This window comes from Bubalus kerabau, chromosome 19 (genome assembly GCF_029407905.1).
Source record: "Bubalus kerabau isolate K-KA32 ecotype Philippines breed swamp buffalo chromosome 19, PCC_UOA_SB_1v2, whole genome shotgun sequence".
Lineage (NCBI taxonomy): Eukaryota > Metazoa > Chordata > Mammalia > Artiodactyla > Bovidae > Bubalus > Bubalus kerabau.
Window position 1 is genome coordinate 32,139,878 of NC_073642.1, and position 19,169 is coordinate 32,159,046.

Sequence of the window (19,169 nt, forward strand, 5' to 3'; positions counted from 1 at the left end):
GGTGCCAGTGGAACTAAATCAAGTATTCCACCTCATTTCAAAAGACAAAATGCCTAGTGAGCAAATCTTTTAGTTTCTTTTTCACACACAGTACTGGTTGTGAAACTGACCATTTAATGAGGTTTAGGACCCAGTTTGGGTTACAGTCCTCATTATAACTCTCGCCATCTTTCCCTGTCTCTTGATGGCAATTTTATTTGCTATGGTTGACCTTAAAGATTTCTCACCTTGTCACATTTGGTTCCAGCTACTAAACAGGACACTTCACCTCCAAGATGTTTGGCTGCAGTGATGGTATTTAATGTAATGGGTGCAAGGGTATCATCTGCATGCTCAGCTATCACCAGGGTACTCTGAAATCGTAGCAATGAGGTCTAAAAAGAGGAAAAAAAGGAAAACAATGTTGCAGTATAATTTTTTTTTTTTTGCCCTAATTGGTAAGCAGGTGTGCTTTAAAGAGAAGTGTATGCAATACTCAGTTCTATAAATGTATTTATAAATACTTGCTCAATAGCAAAACTGGGCTATTTTTATCTATCACTCTATTACTGATATTCCTGCCTAATAAAGTATTCTACTGTTAGAAAGAAATCTTTTTATTATTTCCAAACAACTTTCCCACGAATCTATGTTCAACAAGAAACTGATTTATGTATCTGAATTGAAAATCCTTAGAAGACATTCTCAAACTAGGTATCAACTACCAATTACATTCACTTGCAGTCAATACTACTAAAGAGCAGAGTATATCCAGGAATAATGATAATGTAATCAACTACTAAAGTTCTATTGCTTCAGGTAAAATGAATTTAATACCAAAATAACTGATAATGTAAATCTGTCTTTACAATACAACACTACAGCAATTCTGCTAACGTTTTAATTGTTTAAATATGCTTTCAAATTCAAAACAGCTTTGGGGCTGTATCCTGGAACCAGTTAAAATCCTTCCAGAGGTACTGTGGGCTATCGAGAAACTAACATGTAGTTCATGGTCATTTGAAATAATTTCAAACACCAGAAACACAAAGATGAACAAGAATGGTCCCTGCACTCAAAGTTTTCAAGGGAAATAAGACTTGTTCACACACAATTACAAGACAGAATAGTTTCCAATTAATGAAGACAGCCTAAATGTTGGCAGCTGCAGATCATAAGAGAATCAAGAGGAAGAATGGAAGGAAGTTTAGGTGTTCTGACATGTGAAAGGATAAGGAAGCACACCACAGGCCTGAGGAAAGGAGAAAATCTGAGAACTGTCCTTGTGGAAAATGGCAATGAGAAAAACAGGCAGTGATGATCACATGTCATGGTTCAGTGGTTTGAATTCAGCAATAATCTTCTGATCTGGTGTTGGAATGAAGAAAGCCTAATATAAAATGTACCTAGAGCTTGAATTTTATAAGAAGGTTATAAATGAAGGGAAGCCAGGCACAGGACTACAATGCTGGTCATGCAACTAAATCAACAGAATACATATTTTTTGTTTACTATATTGTACATATCCTGGTAGCTCAGATGGTAAAGAATATGCCTGCAATGCAGGAGACCTGGGTTCAATTCCTGGGTCCGGAAGATCCCCTGGAGAAGGGAATGGCAACCCACTCTGGTATTCTTGCCTGGAGAATTCCATGGACTATGGGATCATAAAGAGTTGGGCACTACTGAGCAACTAACATCTTCACTTTGATCTTTTAATTAATACTTAGGCATACCAGTTCAACTAGTTTGCATAGTCATTTAGGTTACCAGAAATTTTTTATGATTATAAACAGTGCAGAGATGACCCTTCTCATAGCTCTCTGCACTCTTCCTCAATAGATGAGATATCCTTTTAGTCCAGTAAGACTACAAGTTCAGATTGGAACTTGGCCAGGTTACTTCAGCTACTCTGCTTTCATAGATGACTAAATCAGATTCTGTACAACCTTCAACAAGATCGGGGCCCCTTTTCCCCTAAGCTTCCTACCTCTACAACTGCAACCCATTCCTTCTCCTCAGCCCTCTAAGCCTCCTTGATCCTTGATGAACCAATCCCAGAGCTGAGGGCCATAGATTCAGGGGTAGAAATGCTTCCAAAGCCACAGAATGAGGATGGGAAGAGGACACTGAAGAATTTGCCAGAGGACAGAACTGATACATTGTTTATTAGTGGGTGACATTTATCTTTTTCCTCCTTTTTTTGTTTACTCAAAGGGAGCAAGAAAGGGGGAGAAAAGGAGACTTCCGTTTTTGCTGAATCAAGTCTCTGTATAGATTTTATGTTTTTATAATTAAAAAAAAAAATCTCACAGGAGGTGAGAATTTTTATGGTTAAGGTTAGAAATCTTTATGCACATCTTAAGATTCACTTCTTATGACAAAATCCAGGAATGTTAGATCAAGAGATAGACACACTTTCAGAGATAGACACACTTTCAAGGCTTTTAACATTGATTGATGCAAAATGTTCTCCAGAAAAGTTGTAGCAATTCACAATTCCTGGGATGGCATGAAAATTCTTAGAAGGCAAACACCATGCCTGTTCATTTTTGTATCTCCATTGTCTAGAACAATGTTTTTTCTGATATACACCTGTAGAATTACATGGTACTTCTTTTTTAATCAGAGGAGCACACAGTAAAGAACTGTGTAATTAGAATCCAATGGCATAATTTATGATTCAAATCACATTTAACAAGAATTGCCAGTAACAAACTATTTATTACCAATATATATCAGACACCATATTTTTGATTATGCTTCACATATCGTTTACCATAAAATTTATGAGCTTTCATCGCCATTTAAAGAATAAATCCAGGATTTGGTGGCAGAAGGCCCATATTTGCTATAAATTATAGTTCTATAATAAGATAAATTGGGTAGTTTCCTAAGGAATTGTCAAGCTTTTCAGAACTTCCAAGGGAACACTGCATATTCTTCTTAAAAGGCTATTCAAAAAAATTTTAAAGAATAAACAACAACAAAAGAATATATAAGAAACTACTCGGTCCATCTATCTGACCAGTCTTGACTAAACACTACATATATCCTAAGACACTTCACATTACTTTACCAACTGACTCCTTTATAGTTTAATATTAAGTCTTCTTTTAATTCACTAAGGTTTCTTCTAATTCAATATTCTACCTTCTATTCTCACATACCACCTCAAGAGAAGCTGCAGAACCTAAACATGGTTATGTAGCTTAATTCAGCAATAATAGCTGTGTGTAGCCTGCAGCAGAAGAAATTGGTCTGTGGCCTTTAAAATGTTATTCCTTAAACCAGAGCTCAGTTTCTTCATCTTCAAATTGAGGGAGACAAAGTAAACTGAAGGGTTTCAAACTATACTCTATCCAGGAAGGCACCGCTGGAACCAGCACGTAGATAAAGTGAGCACCAGGCAGGCAGGGCTGCCAGAATGCTCCCTCACTTTGCTTTACCCAAATTAACCAAACTAATATTATTGAGCCCGCTGAAAAAGAAAGGAAAGCAAAAGTTGCTTAGTCGTGTCTGACTCTTTGCAACCCCATGGGCTACAGCCTGCCAGGCTCCTCTGTCCAAAGAATTCTCCAGGCAAGAATACCAGAGTGGGTAGCTGTTCCCTTCTCCAGGGGATCTTCCCAACCCAGGGATCAAAGCCCTCTACTAAGATTAAATTGTATTTAAAACTAAAAAATCGGATCTCTGAGCCTCCCCGCCCAGGCCCTGGTGCCCCTCTCCCTGAGCCATAGGCATATTGGTATTTTGTTTTTTAGGCACGCAGGGCTGAAAAGCACTGGTGGGGAACTGTTAAAAAAAAAAAACTCAAAAATCCTTTATTATGTGGTACTATTACTACCTTGAGTTTACATATGGAGGAACTGGAACTTAATGGCTACAAGCCCTAAGAAAAGAACCAGGTTAAAGTCCAGGTAGCTGGACTCAGATCTGAGGTTTGTAATTAACAGTTCTCAAAGCATTACCATTTTTAGCTGTTTTATATATGGGTCATTCCTGTAATACTTCACCTAGCAAATATTCTCCTGCTAAAAATAATAGAACTGGTCAAAAAGATGACTTCAAAGGCCTCTTTTCCAGTTCTAAAAATCCTACAACGCTAAAATCCTATTTTAAATACAAGTGGTGTAGAATATCACAAAAAGATTCAAAAAGTACAGGTCCCATTACTGAAAGGGTTTTTAAATGCAAGTTGTTTTATTACCTTGTGATCCACTGCATCTGTAGACTTTAGGGCCCTCTTTGTTTCTGAGGAAGAAAGAAGCCAAATCTTCAACATTTAAAGATAACTGTTGAAATATGCAATAAGGTAGCTGCTCAGAAAAGAATCTCAATCTCTTCAAAACACTGCTACTTAAATTAATTAATGCAGACTGGTGCCACCATCCATTTTCTCATCAATCTTTTTGTGTGTGCGTGTGTGTGGAAGAAGTTTATTGGGGAGCACTCTTGGCTCCCCATGAGGCATCAAGGAAATATAACCGGACAGCGGAAGCAGCTGAACTGCAATTCTGCAATGCAGCCACTAAAAAGCTCTCAGCTGATCTCACAAGGGAACGCTGGAACTAGGATGGCCCATCAAACTTGCCCAGAATTGAAGCAAGGGGGCTACAGGCTTTAGATGTGCTTTTATTTGGGGCTTTTTTTTTTTTTTTTTTGAATAATCAAACTAATATGACTAATGCACTTTTATTTCTGTTTCAAATTCAATCCTGGAAATAATACCATGTTTAAAAGGCAAGATATGTATCATATAAGAGAGCTCCCTGGTGGTTCAGCGGTTAAGATTCAGGGGGTGCAGACTGGATCCCTGGTCAGGGGACTAAGATCCCACATGCCTTGAGGCCAAAAAACATAACATAAAACAGAAACAGTATTGTAACAAATTCAATAAAGACTTTAAAATACTTTTAAAATTTTCTTTAAAAAAAAAAAAAGAGCACATACAGTACGTACTAAATTAAAACAAAGGTAAACAGGTGAGTTAAGACAGACAAAACTCAAAAATGAAGTGACCTTGTTACCTAAAGAAAATCCTTTACCCTTACTATTACTTCATTACCCACTAACAATAGTTGTAGTTCACCTTAGTTCACAAAGTAATTTCACAGGTTTCTCCAGCTCCCTAACTAGATTAATTCTCTCCCCCAATACATATTCCCCAAAGACCCTATACACCTTTCATGACCACTCTTAAGATAATGTGTTCAATGTCTGTCTTCCCCAGTCTGTTTGCAAGGCACTGGGCAGGGACTAGGTCTGTCTCAGGAGAAGGCAATGGCGACCCACTCCAGTACTCTTGCCTGGAGAATCCCATGGATGGAGGAGCCTGGTAGGCTGTGGTCCATGGGGTCTCAATGAGTCGGACACAACTGAACAACTTCACTTTCACTTTTCACTTTCATGCATTGGAGAAGGAAATGGCAACCCACTCCAGTGTTCTTGCCTGGAGAATCCCAGGGACGGGGGAGCCTTGTGGGCTGCCGTCTATGGGGTCACACAGAGTCCGACATAACTGAAGCGACTTAGCAGCAGCAGCATGTCTGTCTCACTCTCCATTGTGAACTCAGTATGTATCTTTGAGTTTGATACATAGTGGACATTCTGTGAATGTTTAGTAACTAAGAAGTTTCCTCCAGAATGATCAAAAACTAAAAAGCAACCATTTTTCTGCCATTGATAATTATCTAAGTACTTTAATATGTGTGTCTACCAAGAACAGTACACAAACGTGCTAAATCACTAGAGATAACCTATCATGCTTTTTTTTTAAACGGATTTTTGGCTGTGCTGGGTCTTCACTGCTGTGTGCATGCTTTCTCTAGCTGTGGGGAGAAGGGGAAACTTTGTTGCAGTGTGCAGGCTTCTCATTGTCCTGGCTTCTCTCCTGTAGCATGGGCTCTAGAGCACACAGGCTCAGCTGCCCTATGGCATACCGGATCCTCCCAGACCAGGGACCAAACCAGTGTCCCTTGCACTGGCAGGCGGATTCTTAGCCACTGAACCACCAGGGAAGTCTTCCCACTCCATCATATTTTTAGGGAACTTATCTGAACTTACTGACTAGACTTAGTTCCAAGTAGTAAAGTGAACTTTTCTTTTACATACCAGCTGTATACCCTTATTAAGCTGACTGGCCTTTATGAGACAGTATCCTTCAAGGATAGGGCTTAAAGAGGTTATCACCTCCCCACCCTTTCAAGGCTAGACTTCTTGAGAACAAAGTCCTTACACACAAACTCTGCTGCCTCACCTCACTCCTTCTGAACCTTTACTCACAGCAAACTGGCTTTCACTTCCACTCAACATTGAATCCAATCTCTTCAAAGTCACCATCAACCTTGGATAGCTAAAGTTCAATGAGCACACTTTCGTCCTCTTATTCAGCCTTAACAGTTTTTGATCCTGCTTGTTTTTCTGTTCTTTCAGGAGCAACCAAGGATCACTGTTGCTGATAAAAAGTCATGTACAACTCTTTTGCAACCCCATGGACTCTAACCCGCCAGGCTCCTCTCTCCATGGGATTATCCCATCAAGAATGCTGGAGTGGGTTGCCATTTCCTTCTCCAGGGAATTTTCCCGACCCAGGGATCGAATTCACGTCTCCCGCATTGCGGCCAGATTCTTTACTGTTGAGCCTGGGAAGCCCCTTTAACTGTATGTTCTTGTAGTGAACTACAACAGGAGTTGGAAGAAAAAGAGTTGGGACCCTAACTCCCTACTTTACCCTTACAAACCTACTCAAAACATAAAGTAGTAAGAATAAACATAATCTACCTCCCCCACCACCTTTGAAAACTAAATGGGGTTATGGTAAATAGGCAGAGGTCTTTTTGTTTAACTCAAAAATTAAAAAGCAGGTACTAACTATAAAATCTTTCAACTTCTACTGAAAAAGACAAATAATATATAATTAGTTACCCATCCCTATTTTAATGTAACTTTTGTAATTTAAACATGTATATTACATTTCTGAACTTTAAATTACTTTAACCTCTTTAGTAATAAAATACGGTAGCTTTTAATCATGACTAGAAATGTCATATGCCATTGACTATATTATTAAAAACACAGTCAATTTACTTCTCTTTAAAAACAGACAAGACGCTTAAAGTAGACACGTCGGCAGCAGCATAATTTTATTTAATTCACCTCATGCAATAAATCTTTCAGTACCACATCAAAGTTGGCTTTCTCTCTTCCTTCAAAAGAAATTAAAATCTGCATGTGAATTACAGAGTTCAATCTCATTCATCAATGATAAACCATGGACTCTGAAAAATGTCATGTTCCTTCATGCCAGTTTCATAGCTTCTGAATCATAATAGATATGCCTTCCTGTCTGGGAATGAATACAGTAATAGGCAGATTCAAATAACCTTGAAAGTGTTGCTGTACTCTCTGTGTAAAATATCTCTTTGGTATCTTGAAAGTATAAGTCATTCAGTCATGTCTAACTCTTTGCGACCCCTATGGACTGTAGCTCACCAGGCTCCTCTGTCCATGGAGTTTCCCAGACAAGAATATTGAAGCAGGTAGCCATTCCTTTCTCCAGGGGAATCTTTCCGACCCAGGGATGGAACCCAGATCCACATTGTGGGCAGATTCTTTACCAAATGAGCCTCCAGGGCAGTCCCTTTGGTATCTTACTAGTCGACAAATCAATCTTAAATGCAAATGAATAAAATAATACTAATAATTCAGATTAATATTCTTGCAAGAACATTAACTACCTATTTTCCTCTTAGTGTGGTCCTCAGCTCTTTGTTTTGGATAGAAAACACTTTCATTAACAAGTAACACTGAGGAGCCCTCTCCAAAGATGAAGGACTTTGCTCAAGGCCACAGATAAGCCAAAATGGAAACGTAACTTAGATACCAAATGTGAGTCATTTAACTTACATTCTAACAGCTTAAGGTATCTCTTTTCTTTTTTCACTGACTGTGATGAAAAACAAATATAAAATTTACCATCTCAGCCAATTTTAAATATATAGTTTAGTAGTGTTAGCTATCAGAGAAGGCAATGGCACCCCACTCCAGTACTCTTGCCTGGGAAATCCCATGGACAGAGGAGCCTGGTGGGCTCCAGACCATGGGGTCACTAAGAGTCCGGCACGACTGAGCGACTTCACTTTCACTCTTCACTTTCATGCACTGGAGAAGGAAATGGCAACCCACTCCAGTATTCTTGCCTGGAGAATCCCAGGGACAAAGGAGCCTAGTGGGCTGCCATCTATGGGGTCGCACAGAGTCGGACACGACTGAAGTGACTTAGCAGCAGCAGCAGCAGTGTTAGCTATATTCACCTTGTCATGTTAACATCTTAATCTTTTAAATCTTTTAGTAGATTAATCTATTGTTAAAAATATGACTTTGTAGAAATGTATCTTTCTAAATTTATTCAGTTAACTACAGAAAAATTTTTTTTAATTTCTAGAGTACGGAGTCAGATAAGCCATTTTGACTTTAGAGTATCATAAGTGTAAGTAAACAGGCCAGATTGAAGGGACTTGCACTTCAGAAATCTGGCACAACTTGACCACCAAAACATTTAACAGTAGTAATGGATTATGGGAAATACATGGGGAAACAGTGGAAACAGTGTCAGACTTTATTTTTGGGGGCTCCAAAATCACTGCAGATGGTGATTGTAGCCATGAAATTAAAAGACGCTTACCCCTTGGAAGGAAAGTTATGACCAACCTAGATAGCATATTGAAAAGCAGAGACATTACTTTGCCAACAAAGGTTCATCTAGTCAAGGCTATGGTTTTTCCTGTGGTCATGTATGGATGTGAGAGTTGGACTGTGAAGAAGGCTGAGCGCCGAAGAATTGATGCTTTTGAACTGTGGTGTTGGAGAAGACTCTTGAGAGTCCCTTGGACTGCAAGGAGATCCAACCAGTCCATTCTAAAGGAGATCAGTCCTGGGTGTTCTTTGGAAGGAATGATGCTAAAGCTGAAACTCCAGTACTTTGGCCACCTCATGCAAAGAGTTGACTCATTGGAAAAGACTCTGATGTTGGGAGGGATTGAGGGCAGGAGGAGAGGGAGACGAGAGAGGATGAGATGGCTGGATGGCATCACCGATTCGATGGACGTGAGTCTGAGTGAACTCCGGGAGTTGGTGATGGACAGGGAGGCCTGGCGTGCTGCGATTCATGGGGTTGCAAAGAGTCGGACACAACTGAGCAACTGAACTGAACGGATTATAACTTACTGAATGAAGCACGGTTTCTTGAGTTCATAAATAATAATACAAGGCTAACAAATGTAGAAGGAACGATGGAATTAGAAAAATCACCATTTTACATCACAGTAATCATTTCTCAGGCAAGAAGCATCACCAGATAAGACTAGTGAGTGAAAGGCTGATGAGAAACAGAAGAGTTATAGTCTCAATGTATATCCACATAAATTAGTTAAAAATCACAAAGGGAGGAGTAGTAATTTGACAGTGGAGAAACCTGCTGAATAACATTTTAGCCAAGTAATTAATACCACCAACAATGGAATAAACCAACATTATGAGCCTCCCAGTATGATCCACTGAGAACACAATACCACTTCTGTAAAACTCCTGCCAAAAATACATAACCTAAAACTAACCAGAGGAAACACTGGACAAATGTAAATGGGGGACAGTCAACAAAATAGAAGGCCTGGCGCCTTCAAAAATGCCATTGTCATCAAAGCCAAAGAAAGGCTGAGGAGCTTTCTAACAAAGACTGAAGACACATGAGAACTAAACTGCAAGGCCTGATTCTGGACTATCCTAGACCAGAGTAAGAAATATGCTACAGAAGCAAACTGGTACATACAGAAATGAATAAACCCCAAGGTCCTACTGCTGAGCATCAGGGAACTATAGTTAATATCCTAAGATAAACCATAATGGAAAAGAATATAAAAAAGAATGTATATATATGTATAACTGAATCACTTTGCTATACAGCAGAAATTAACACTGTAAATCAATTATACTTCAATTTAAAAAACAATACAAAAAAAATACTGCTACAAATGATTAACAAGACAACTGGTAATACATGAATAATATCTGTAGACCAGATAATGCATAGTATTGTATCATTGTTAAACTTGCTGATTTTGCCAATTATACTGTGCCAAAGAATTGATGCTTTTGAACTGTGGTGTTGGAGAAGACTCTTTTGAGAATCCTCTGAACAGCAAGGAGATCCAACCAGTCCATCCTAAAGGAGATCAGTCCTGAATATTCATTGGAAGGACTGATGTTGAAGCTGAAACTCCAATACTTTGGCCACCTGATGTGAAGAACTGACTCACTGGAAAAGACCCTGATGCTGGGAAAGATTGAAGGCATGAGGAGAAGGGGACGACAGAGGATGAGATGGTTGAATGGCATCACCAACATGAGTTTGAATATACTCCCGGAGTTGATGATGGACAGGGAGGCCTGGTGTGTTGCAGTCCATAGGGTTGCAAAGAGTCGGACACCACTGAGCAACTTAACTGAAAGGTGTATACTCCTTGTTCATAGAAAATACACTAAAAGTTTTAGGAGTAAAGGGCATGTCTGCAATATAATCTCAAATGGTTCAGAAAAATAACAGGATGTATATATGAAAAGAAATAAAGCCAATGTGCCAAACTGTTAACAGCTGGTGAAATTCAGCAAAGGGTTTTGAGATTTCTTTGTGCTGTTCTTGAAACTTTTCTGAAATTCCTAAATTTTTAAAGCTAAATATGTATGTGTATTTATGTCTTCATTCTAGAAGTGTTCCCACTATATTCCTGCTGCTGCTGCTGCTAAGTCACTTCAGTCGTATCCGACTCTGTGTGACCCCATAGATGGCAGCCACCAGGCTCCCCCATCCCTGGGATTCTCCAGGCAAGAACACTGGAGTGGGTTGCCATTTCCTTCTCCAATGCAGGAAACTGAAAAGTGAAAGTGAAGTCTCTCAGTCGTGTCCGACTCCTCGCAACCCCATGGACTGCAGCCCACCAGGCTCCTCCATCCATGGGATTTTCCAGGCAAGAGTACTGGACTGGGTGCCATTGCCTTCCCCGCCCGCTATTTTCCTATATCCTTGAAATTCAAATCTCTCAGATGTTTCCAGTGACTTTGGAGGAGTTACTTTACTTAGCATGACTTCAAATTCTGAAAATAAGTTGTAAAGGTCAAAGTCTTTGGCAAACCACAGTAAAATTTGGAAATACTGTCCATATATATTGGCAAACTGTGTTTATAGTGATTACTTAAGTTAGTCGTTCCACTTTTTTGTCTGTTGAAGTGAAGTTGCTCAGTCATGTCCAACTCTTTGTAACCCTGTGGACTGTAGCCCGCCAGCTCCGTCCATGGGATCCTCCAGGCAAGAATACTGGAGTGGGTTGCCATTTCCTTCTCCAGGGGATCTTACTGATCCAGGGATAGAACCCAGGTCTCCTGCATTGCAGGCAGACTCCTTACCATCTGAACTACCAGGGAAATCAAATAACTGAGTCAATAACTATAAAATAACTAAGTCTCAAATGCCCCCTCCACAACTCTTTCTCTTAGGCCAGACTTCTAACCTGTCCACAAAACTACCTTCTCATTACTGTATACAATAAGAGTGTCACTTTGATACCTGGAACTTTTTCCAAATCGATGCCTTTAACTTGTTTATGTCTGGATCCGCTGAGGAAAATATCTGGGAGAAAGACTGAAGGCTGACCTGAAGGATATGGGTTTGAACTCTGTGTGTATGAGGAGGAGGAGGAATGGAGGGTTGGTGGGTTGTTTTTTTTTTTTTTTTTTAATGAAACAAAGAATACACAAGAAAAGGACCTACAGATATCTAGAAAGATTGCTAACTATGTGTCAAGGAGAAAGTCCCAGCAGGAAAAAAGAAAATATGCGTGCACAAGAAAAACTGTAGAAAAAGTACAAAATGACAGGAAAGTTTCTGACCCAAGTTTAGCAATCTTGTCACTTAACCTAAGTGTAAATTAGAAAACCTTCAGAATCTACAGTATAAATTGTTACTTGACTTGTAACTGGTCAGTCTCCAAATACTAGTGTCCCATAGCGTTAGACAAAAACATATTTTCTATCAGTCTTTCTCATAATAGAAAAATGTGGTAAACTCATGAGTTGTAACTAATAAAAGCATCAAAAACTTAGCGCTACCAATAGTTCCCCCAGATACTTAACCAACAATCTGCTGGATTAAAAAAAGCAAATTGGCCAAAGTTGTCAGTACAATCACCTAAACTCACCACTGTCCCATTTACCAGAGAGCAGACCAAGTTTCCAAAACCACATCGCCCCTCGCCCCCGGTACTTGACAGTGAGTGGATTCGAGCAGCCATAATGCGCCCAGGGAAAATGTTTAATTCTTTCAGAAACGACACCTTCGAAGCTGAACTCAAGTTTTTTATTTTTTACAAGAAGGCATCCCAGCGGCGACATTTTCCTCCCTCGGGTAAAGATTCCCCGGGGACGCAGATGCTCGCTCTCCGCCAAAGGTGGAAAACCTGGCGGCCCAGCAGTGCAAAGAGGAAAGCTGGAGGGCTGGAGAAGGGCTGCGAAGAGGACGCGAAGGGGCAGCGGGAGTTAGGTTCGGTACTTTGAGCTCTGACCTCGACCCCCAGCTGGCGACCCGGAAGGAAGCAAGGGCAAGCCCCCAAAACTTTGAACCCGAGCCCCAGTTCAAGCTGGGCCGGCCAGCGCGAGGGCCAGCTAGGTCTGGAGATGGCGGTGACCTTCGCCCAGACCTTCACAGGAACAGCAGATTAAGGCCGGGCCGTCACCGGGCTCAGCCCTCCCCGCCCGGACTTACCGCCCGCCGGAGCTGCCCAGGAGCCGCGGCTCGGAACATAGTGCCTGCACCGATTCGCCTCACGGCAGCCGAGAACAGACCGAACTGCAAACGCTCCGCGAGGCACCGTTACGCTCGCGAGACGCGGGAACGAGAGCAGGCGCCCCAGGAGAGCCGAGACAGCGCGAGCTTAAGGTTTCTGCCCGCCGATTGGGCGGTCGCGCAACCAATGGGAAGGGCGGAAAGTTAGGGGCTGGACTTGGGAGTGGGACAAAAGTGGAGCTGCGTTAGATAAGGAAAGGCAGGGGCAAAGCAGAGGAAGAGCGGGTGACGGTAGCTCAGACTGCCTGCCGGTCCCAGTGTGCAGTGTCCAGTTACACCAGATTTATTACGTCACTGTCCTGGCTTCCTAGTCCTCTCGACTAAGTCCCCCGCTCAAGCTCTAATTATTCGTCTGCCTGTTCATTTGTTTACAGGTATCATGCTAAGACCTGCAATATGCTAAACACATTTTTCAGGTCAGGGCAATATAATAAAAGGATGCATGAAAGGTTGACTTCACCAGACTCTGAAGGAAAACGTATCATTACTATTACGGAAGGAATGATTCCTGGAATTGGTGATGTTTGAGCTGGGTTCTAGAAGGGGAACAAACAGGGAGCCCAAACGAGGAAGGAACAGGACAGGAAGATCCCAGAACAAGGGGCAGGCTGCTGTGTGCTGCCTATAGAAGGAGGCAGATTGGGAAATGTCTTGAATTGGGGTGTAACATGCGGCCCCACCCAAGCCCTCTTCTATCCCTACTCAGTCCCAACCACACTTTGGCTTCAGTGCCCATGACTGCTAAATCTCTCCTGACCTTTGGATCCACTTGGCTACTGGGCAGCTCCTCAGAATGTTTCTCAACACCTCAGACCCACACATTCACAACTGACTGGGCATTCCCATCCAGACTTCATTCTCTGCCTGTATTCTGTTTCTCGGGCAAAGCTTTCCATCTCCACCCAACGGCTCAAGCCAGAACCTGAGGGTCACACTTGACTTGTTCCTTCCTTCATTTTCTATCCTATCAGTTACTAAATTCTAGAGATTCCACTCCCCAAACACTCCCAAATCCACCCAGGACTCTTCTACCCCTGTCTGTGTTTACACTGCTTCAGTTGCTTCTTTACTGTTCTCCCTGTTTCCAGGCTTCTCCACCCTTCAATCCATCTCACACGGCAACCAAAGGGCTTTTCAAAGGGATAAACCAGTGATGGATTCCCCTGCTGAATACACTTCAGTGGCTCCCCATTGCTTTTAAAATAAAATGCAACCCCCTTAATGTGAGGTATAAGCCTTATGTGAGCTAATCCCTTCTTCTTTTACCCCCTTTCCATCTTGCATGGCCATACAGAACTTCCTTCAAATCCTCCAATACCCTATTCCCTTCACCTCCCTACTCTCTTCCTCCTTCTCCCCTTTATTCCTTCAACTGTTTAATATTAATACCTATTCATTCTTGATATTTCAACTTGGACTTTCCTCTCTCCCCCCATCCCCCACCACCACCACAAGTAACTCTGAATTAAATCTCTCTTCCATGTGCCCCTATTTTCACCTATACTACTTCCCCTGTATATGGAGTCAGTTGTCACATGGGTTGTAACAGCCTGGTTACCTGTCTGTCTCGCCCATCTGTCTGTAAGACCTGTAAAGGCAGAGTCTGTCCTGCTTGTTTTTATTAGTGTGTCTTCACACCTTGCACACAGCCTGTCTTATAGGAGGTATTCAATCACTAGTTGTTGGATGAATCAGCAAATCAATGAGTGGCTTGCTACAGAGTCTGAACTTTAAGCAGGGGAGTGATACGTTCATAAATTCTTAGTCCCCAATTTTGTAACAAACTACCTTTCCAGCCTTGTTGAGACTACCAACAAATCCCACTGGCTCTACCTTCAAAAGATGTACAAATTCCAACAAGTTCCACCAACATGTCTTCATTCCTCCACCACGGCTGCCTTCCCTCAGGCCCCTATCATCTCTCCCCTAGATCATGGCAGGAACCCCCTGACTGGTGTTCCTGTTTATACCTAAGCCTCCTGAAGTCTCCTCTCCAAGCAGCAGACTAATCATGTCCTCTGCTCAAAGCCCTCCTCTCCACTGCCCCCTGTCACTATGCCCCCCAACACACACACACACACTCTGCTGCTCCTTGAACACCCCAAGCAGCTCCCATCTCTGGCCTTTGCACTCGCATTGTTCCCTCTGGCTGAAATGCTCCTCACGTGGCTCTGTTTCTCACTTCATTCAGGTCTCTGTTCAACAGCCACATTTTCAAAAAGATTGACCTTGGCCACCCTACAGAAAACAGTCCCCCTCCCTCTGCACTCTCTGCCATCTCCTTTGACTTTCCTTGTTGGCATTCATCACCACCTAACAGCATACACGTTTCTATTCTTTTGTATTTCTTGCTAATCTGCTTGCATGGGAATATAAATTCCCTGGAGCAAGAACTTTGAGCCAACAAACATTCGCAGGCCCTATACTTTGCTTGTTCTTCCCTCTGTCTGGACTTGGCAAGACTTCTCCACCTGGCAGATTCCTATGCCACCTTAAACATTAAGCTCACAGGCATTTCTTCTGTAAGGCCTTCTCCAACCCTCCAGGGTGAATGAACCCTTTCCTCTTCTTTACTCTCTATGACCATAACTTGAACACCAGTTACATCTACTTAGAACACGTCTGCACCCACATGGTGGGCTGGAGCTGTGGACCCCCTCTGGGAGTCCGCATGTAGGAGCTGCCATTTAGGACTCCTTGTATCACTGCATTGCCTCCCAGCCCAGTTTCCCAATTGGACAGTCCTGTGGAAGTGGAAAGAAGAGGGCAGGGTGCTTTAAGTAAAAACTGAAAGGAGTATTTTACTAAAAATGATGTGGAAAAATTGGTACACAAACCAACCTCCTTCCCCGCCTTCACACCCATGACAAAGCAAAACACAAAAGAGAAGAGAGGCTTCCCCACCCCCATCCTGCCTCCACCCTCGCTGGGGCAGCTTTGGCACCACCCAGGCTCCAGTGAATCAGCAGCAGCTGTGCCCAGCAGAGGCACGCAATGTCCACGGGGACAAGGTGGTTCCTGGCAGAGCAGAACCAAAACCAAGGAAAAGGCAGAAAACTGTCCAGGTCTGTGATGAATGACCAGAGCTGCTCATGGAGTGGTGGCCAGTTCCATGTTCACAAGCCGGTCAGCAACCACCGAAAAACATGTGCACTAAAACATCTTAGAGGACTTCCCCTGTAGATATTTGGGCATCTGTCTTTCCCCCTCAGTTATGAGCTGCTTTTGTGGCAAGACCCAGTCAATGGTTTTTGGTATCTGATTCATGTTTACTGAGTGGTTGTAGAATGTTTGTCCAAAGAGAAAAGGCAGGAAGGGAAAGATGAGGGGAGGGAGCAGTCTTCACAGTCAACTTCCAGTCTCTTTGAAAAAACACCTCACCTCACCTCACCTCTTTCCTCCCCACAGGCCAGTTTCAGGAGCAGCTTCTCTGGGATTCCTGGTGAAAACTTAAAAGAGGAGCCTTAGTGGGATGAATTACAGCCCCAGCTGCAGCAGCTCTCTGGGGAACACACTTGGTACTCACTGTCTCCTTCCTCGTCAGCCATGCCAAGTTCCTCTACCCTCAGCTGGCACCTCCTCTGTGCTCAGTGGTCTGCCTGCTGATCCAAGCCCCTGACCACTGGCCCTTCTTAGCCCAGAGTAGTTGCATTTGTCCATTTATTGTCATGACTGGGCAAGAGAGTACTGAGAAGCACCCAAGTGGCTCACTCTTGGCCAGGATGACAACTCTGCTTCTAGCCTGCTGGTCCTTGCATACAAGGTGCCCAGAATGCAGTGGCATCTGTAGCTAAATACTTCAATGGAAGTAAATACTCCAGGAAGTAAATAAATACTCTGGGCTGTGAGGCCTGGAAGCTGAAGCTCCTCAAGAGCTCACAAGAGTGATGGTAAAGTAGGTCCCTCCTGCTTCCACACCTCGTTTCCTGGACTTACATGTTCTTATGGGGGCACAGCACCATATAAAGGTCTGTGATTCAAGATGCAGATGCAACATTAATACCAGCTATGGAAGCATAAATGGCCTAATAGCAGTACTGCTGGGACTACAGCCTGGATCTGATATAAAATCTTTTTCTTCCCTGAGCTAGCCACCTTTTGTCCATCTGACTGAGTTAGTGAGATGTCACTGATGTAACAGAGCAGTGTGATGTTTTACAGGGTGTCTAAATGGTCTTGATCTCTTAGGCTGTCTTACTATAGAAGCTGAAAATTAACATAGCTCTTGAGTAAAGTTATAAATGTGTAACATTGATGTTCCATGTGAATGCATACCATTTCTGATCTACTTTCCTCATAGGCATAGAAAAGAACTTATTCACCAAAGCAATGTCCACATAAAGTGTACCTGAGGCTGTGTTCTTTTGCTCTAGCTAAGATGCCCAAGCTGGTGTGGTGGCTGCAGGAGGACTACTCCTCGGGTGAGTTTGGGGTGGTCCACTGTCACCCTCTGGGTTTAGTCTGGTGTCTTCAGGGATAACACTGATGAATTGATTGGAAAAATGATGAGAATCCTTTAGAGTCTTAAAGGTTGCTTCATTGTATGCTGCCAAGGAAGCCCTCCAACTTTTACACAGGTTTTAAATTGCCTGTTAATCACTCCTAGTTTTTTATATTTTTTGTCTAGGGCATCAGTAGAGCTTAGCAATTGCCACCCAATGCCATTGTCTCATAGTAACTATTTCCTCTGTTTCTCTCAAATGCCTAGCATATTCCCTTCCACAAGCAAAGCATCCCAATTCACCACCACTGAAAGCTATAACAACTGCACCACTACTTTATGCAAAGAGTTATCTGCATTCCAGCTACTGGCAGTGAGAGGGGCCTCAGAACTGGCCTAGCAAAGAGTAATACAGCTCCAAAACTGCATCTCATCACCTGCCTTCTCAGACCACTCCGCTTGCAATAGAAACACATTCCTGTTTCTTTTGGAAGCAGACTCTGAGACAAGTTTAAAGCACCTGACGACTGTTGGGAGGCGGTGCCCTTAAGATCCACATCTGTGTAAAGGATGAACCAGAAAGAATGGGACAGAGGGAAAAACTGGGCAGACATGCAACTTGAACATCAATCCAGTGGAATGTGAATTATTCTGTTGTTGAATTAGATGGTAAAGCACTGTGTTTATTATGCAATAACACTACTGCCATACTAAAAGAATACAGTATACATCAACATTAACAGACTAACCACATTACTGTCAACCCACAGGAGCACAATCATCAGAAAAAATTGAAAATTAAAAACGGAATGTATCATCTGCAGTATTTAAAACTGAATAGCTCATTACATCAGAATTTCTTCACGAGTGTAAAGAATGAAAACAAATCTGCAACCGAAGTAAATTTCTTAGTGGCTCATTTGTTAACCAAGCACGGAAAACTGTTTTACTGATATTGAGTTTAAATCTGGCTTGATTGTACCAGCTGACAAAATGTGTCCTAAGAAAATTAGCTTGCTTACTACAGTTAGGTTTGGGGGTAGAAGAAATGAGGGCATGAAAAGCAACTTCAATAATCAATTTAAAATCAAGGAAAATTATTTCAAGTAGTCTTCCTTAGCTTTGGATGAGTAAACAGGTATTATTAATGATAATGTTCAGTTTGTCTTATTTATTCAAGGAGTCAGAGCCAAGTTTGAAATGACTGCAGAAGGCCTCTGTGAATAGTTTGAATGAACAGACTGTTTCCTAAGAAGCCGAGAAAACAAATCAGTACAAGCTGAAGTGGAATCTGCTATGATCGTTACAGCTAATGGTGGCAAAAACACGTGTGAAGCAGAACAAGGCTTAGACAAATTTAAAAACTTATGAAAATATAAGGTGTATAAAGCCTGTAGTTATTCACTGTATTATTTGTCAGCAGATATTTCATTGCAAATATTTTAAATCTATCATTTGTCACTGTCTCCATGTCAATGGTGAAATTCACTCACTCTCATGGACTCTTATCAGTTCTGTGATTGTTTATTCTTTTTTTTATTTTTTAAGTTATGTAAGTGTGATAACACAATTATAGGAGACTTGGAAAATACAGAACAAAGTTGCATCTAGTTCCACTATATATTACAATTTTTAAGTAGATAAATTCAGGTTTTTAGTTGGAGTTTCAATATCAACTGTCAAAAATTAATAGAATGAATAGATAGGAAAATAAGAGGATATAGTAGACCTGAAAAACACTATGAACCAATTCAACATAATTAAGATTTATACAATTTTCACACAACAATAGGATACAAATTCTATTCAAGTTCCCATAGACTATAAACTTGGAGACACTGGCACATCAATTCT

General features: G+C 41.8%; 1 protein-coding gene and 1 long non-coding RNA gene across 3 annotated transcripts in view; one reads left to right on the plus strand and one right to left on the minus strand.

Annotated features, from left to right (window-relative positions):
• ETFA (electron transfer flavoprotein subunit alpha) overlaps positions 1-12,952 on the minus strand; it is a 70,150-nt gene extending 57,198 nt beyond the window's left edge. The window contains exons 1-2 of the mRNA XM_055555970.1: positions 12,794-12,952; positions 228-374 (exon numbers count right to left, since the gene is read on the minus strand). Coding sequence (XP_055411945.1) covers positions 228-374; positions 12,794-12,832 — 186 coding nt within the window. The 5' untranslated portion in view covers positions 12,833-12,952. The remainder of the gene's footprint in view (positions 1-227; positions 375-12,793) is intronic.
• LOC129634009 (uncharacterized) lies at positions 12,868-18,868 on the plus strand. 2 transcript variants are annotated; one of them, XR_008705363.1, is made up of 4 exons: positions 12,868-12,967; positions 16,283-16,392; positions 17,248-17,295; positions 18,496-18,868. It is a non-coding gene; the product is annotated as an uncharacterized LOC129634009 (long non-coding RNA). The 2 variants fall into 2 exon arrangements; XR_008705364.1 differs by lacking the exon at positions 12,868-12,967 and adding an exon at positions 12,999-13,248.
• The last annotated feature ends 301 nt before the right edge of the window (positions 18,869-19,169 follow it).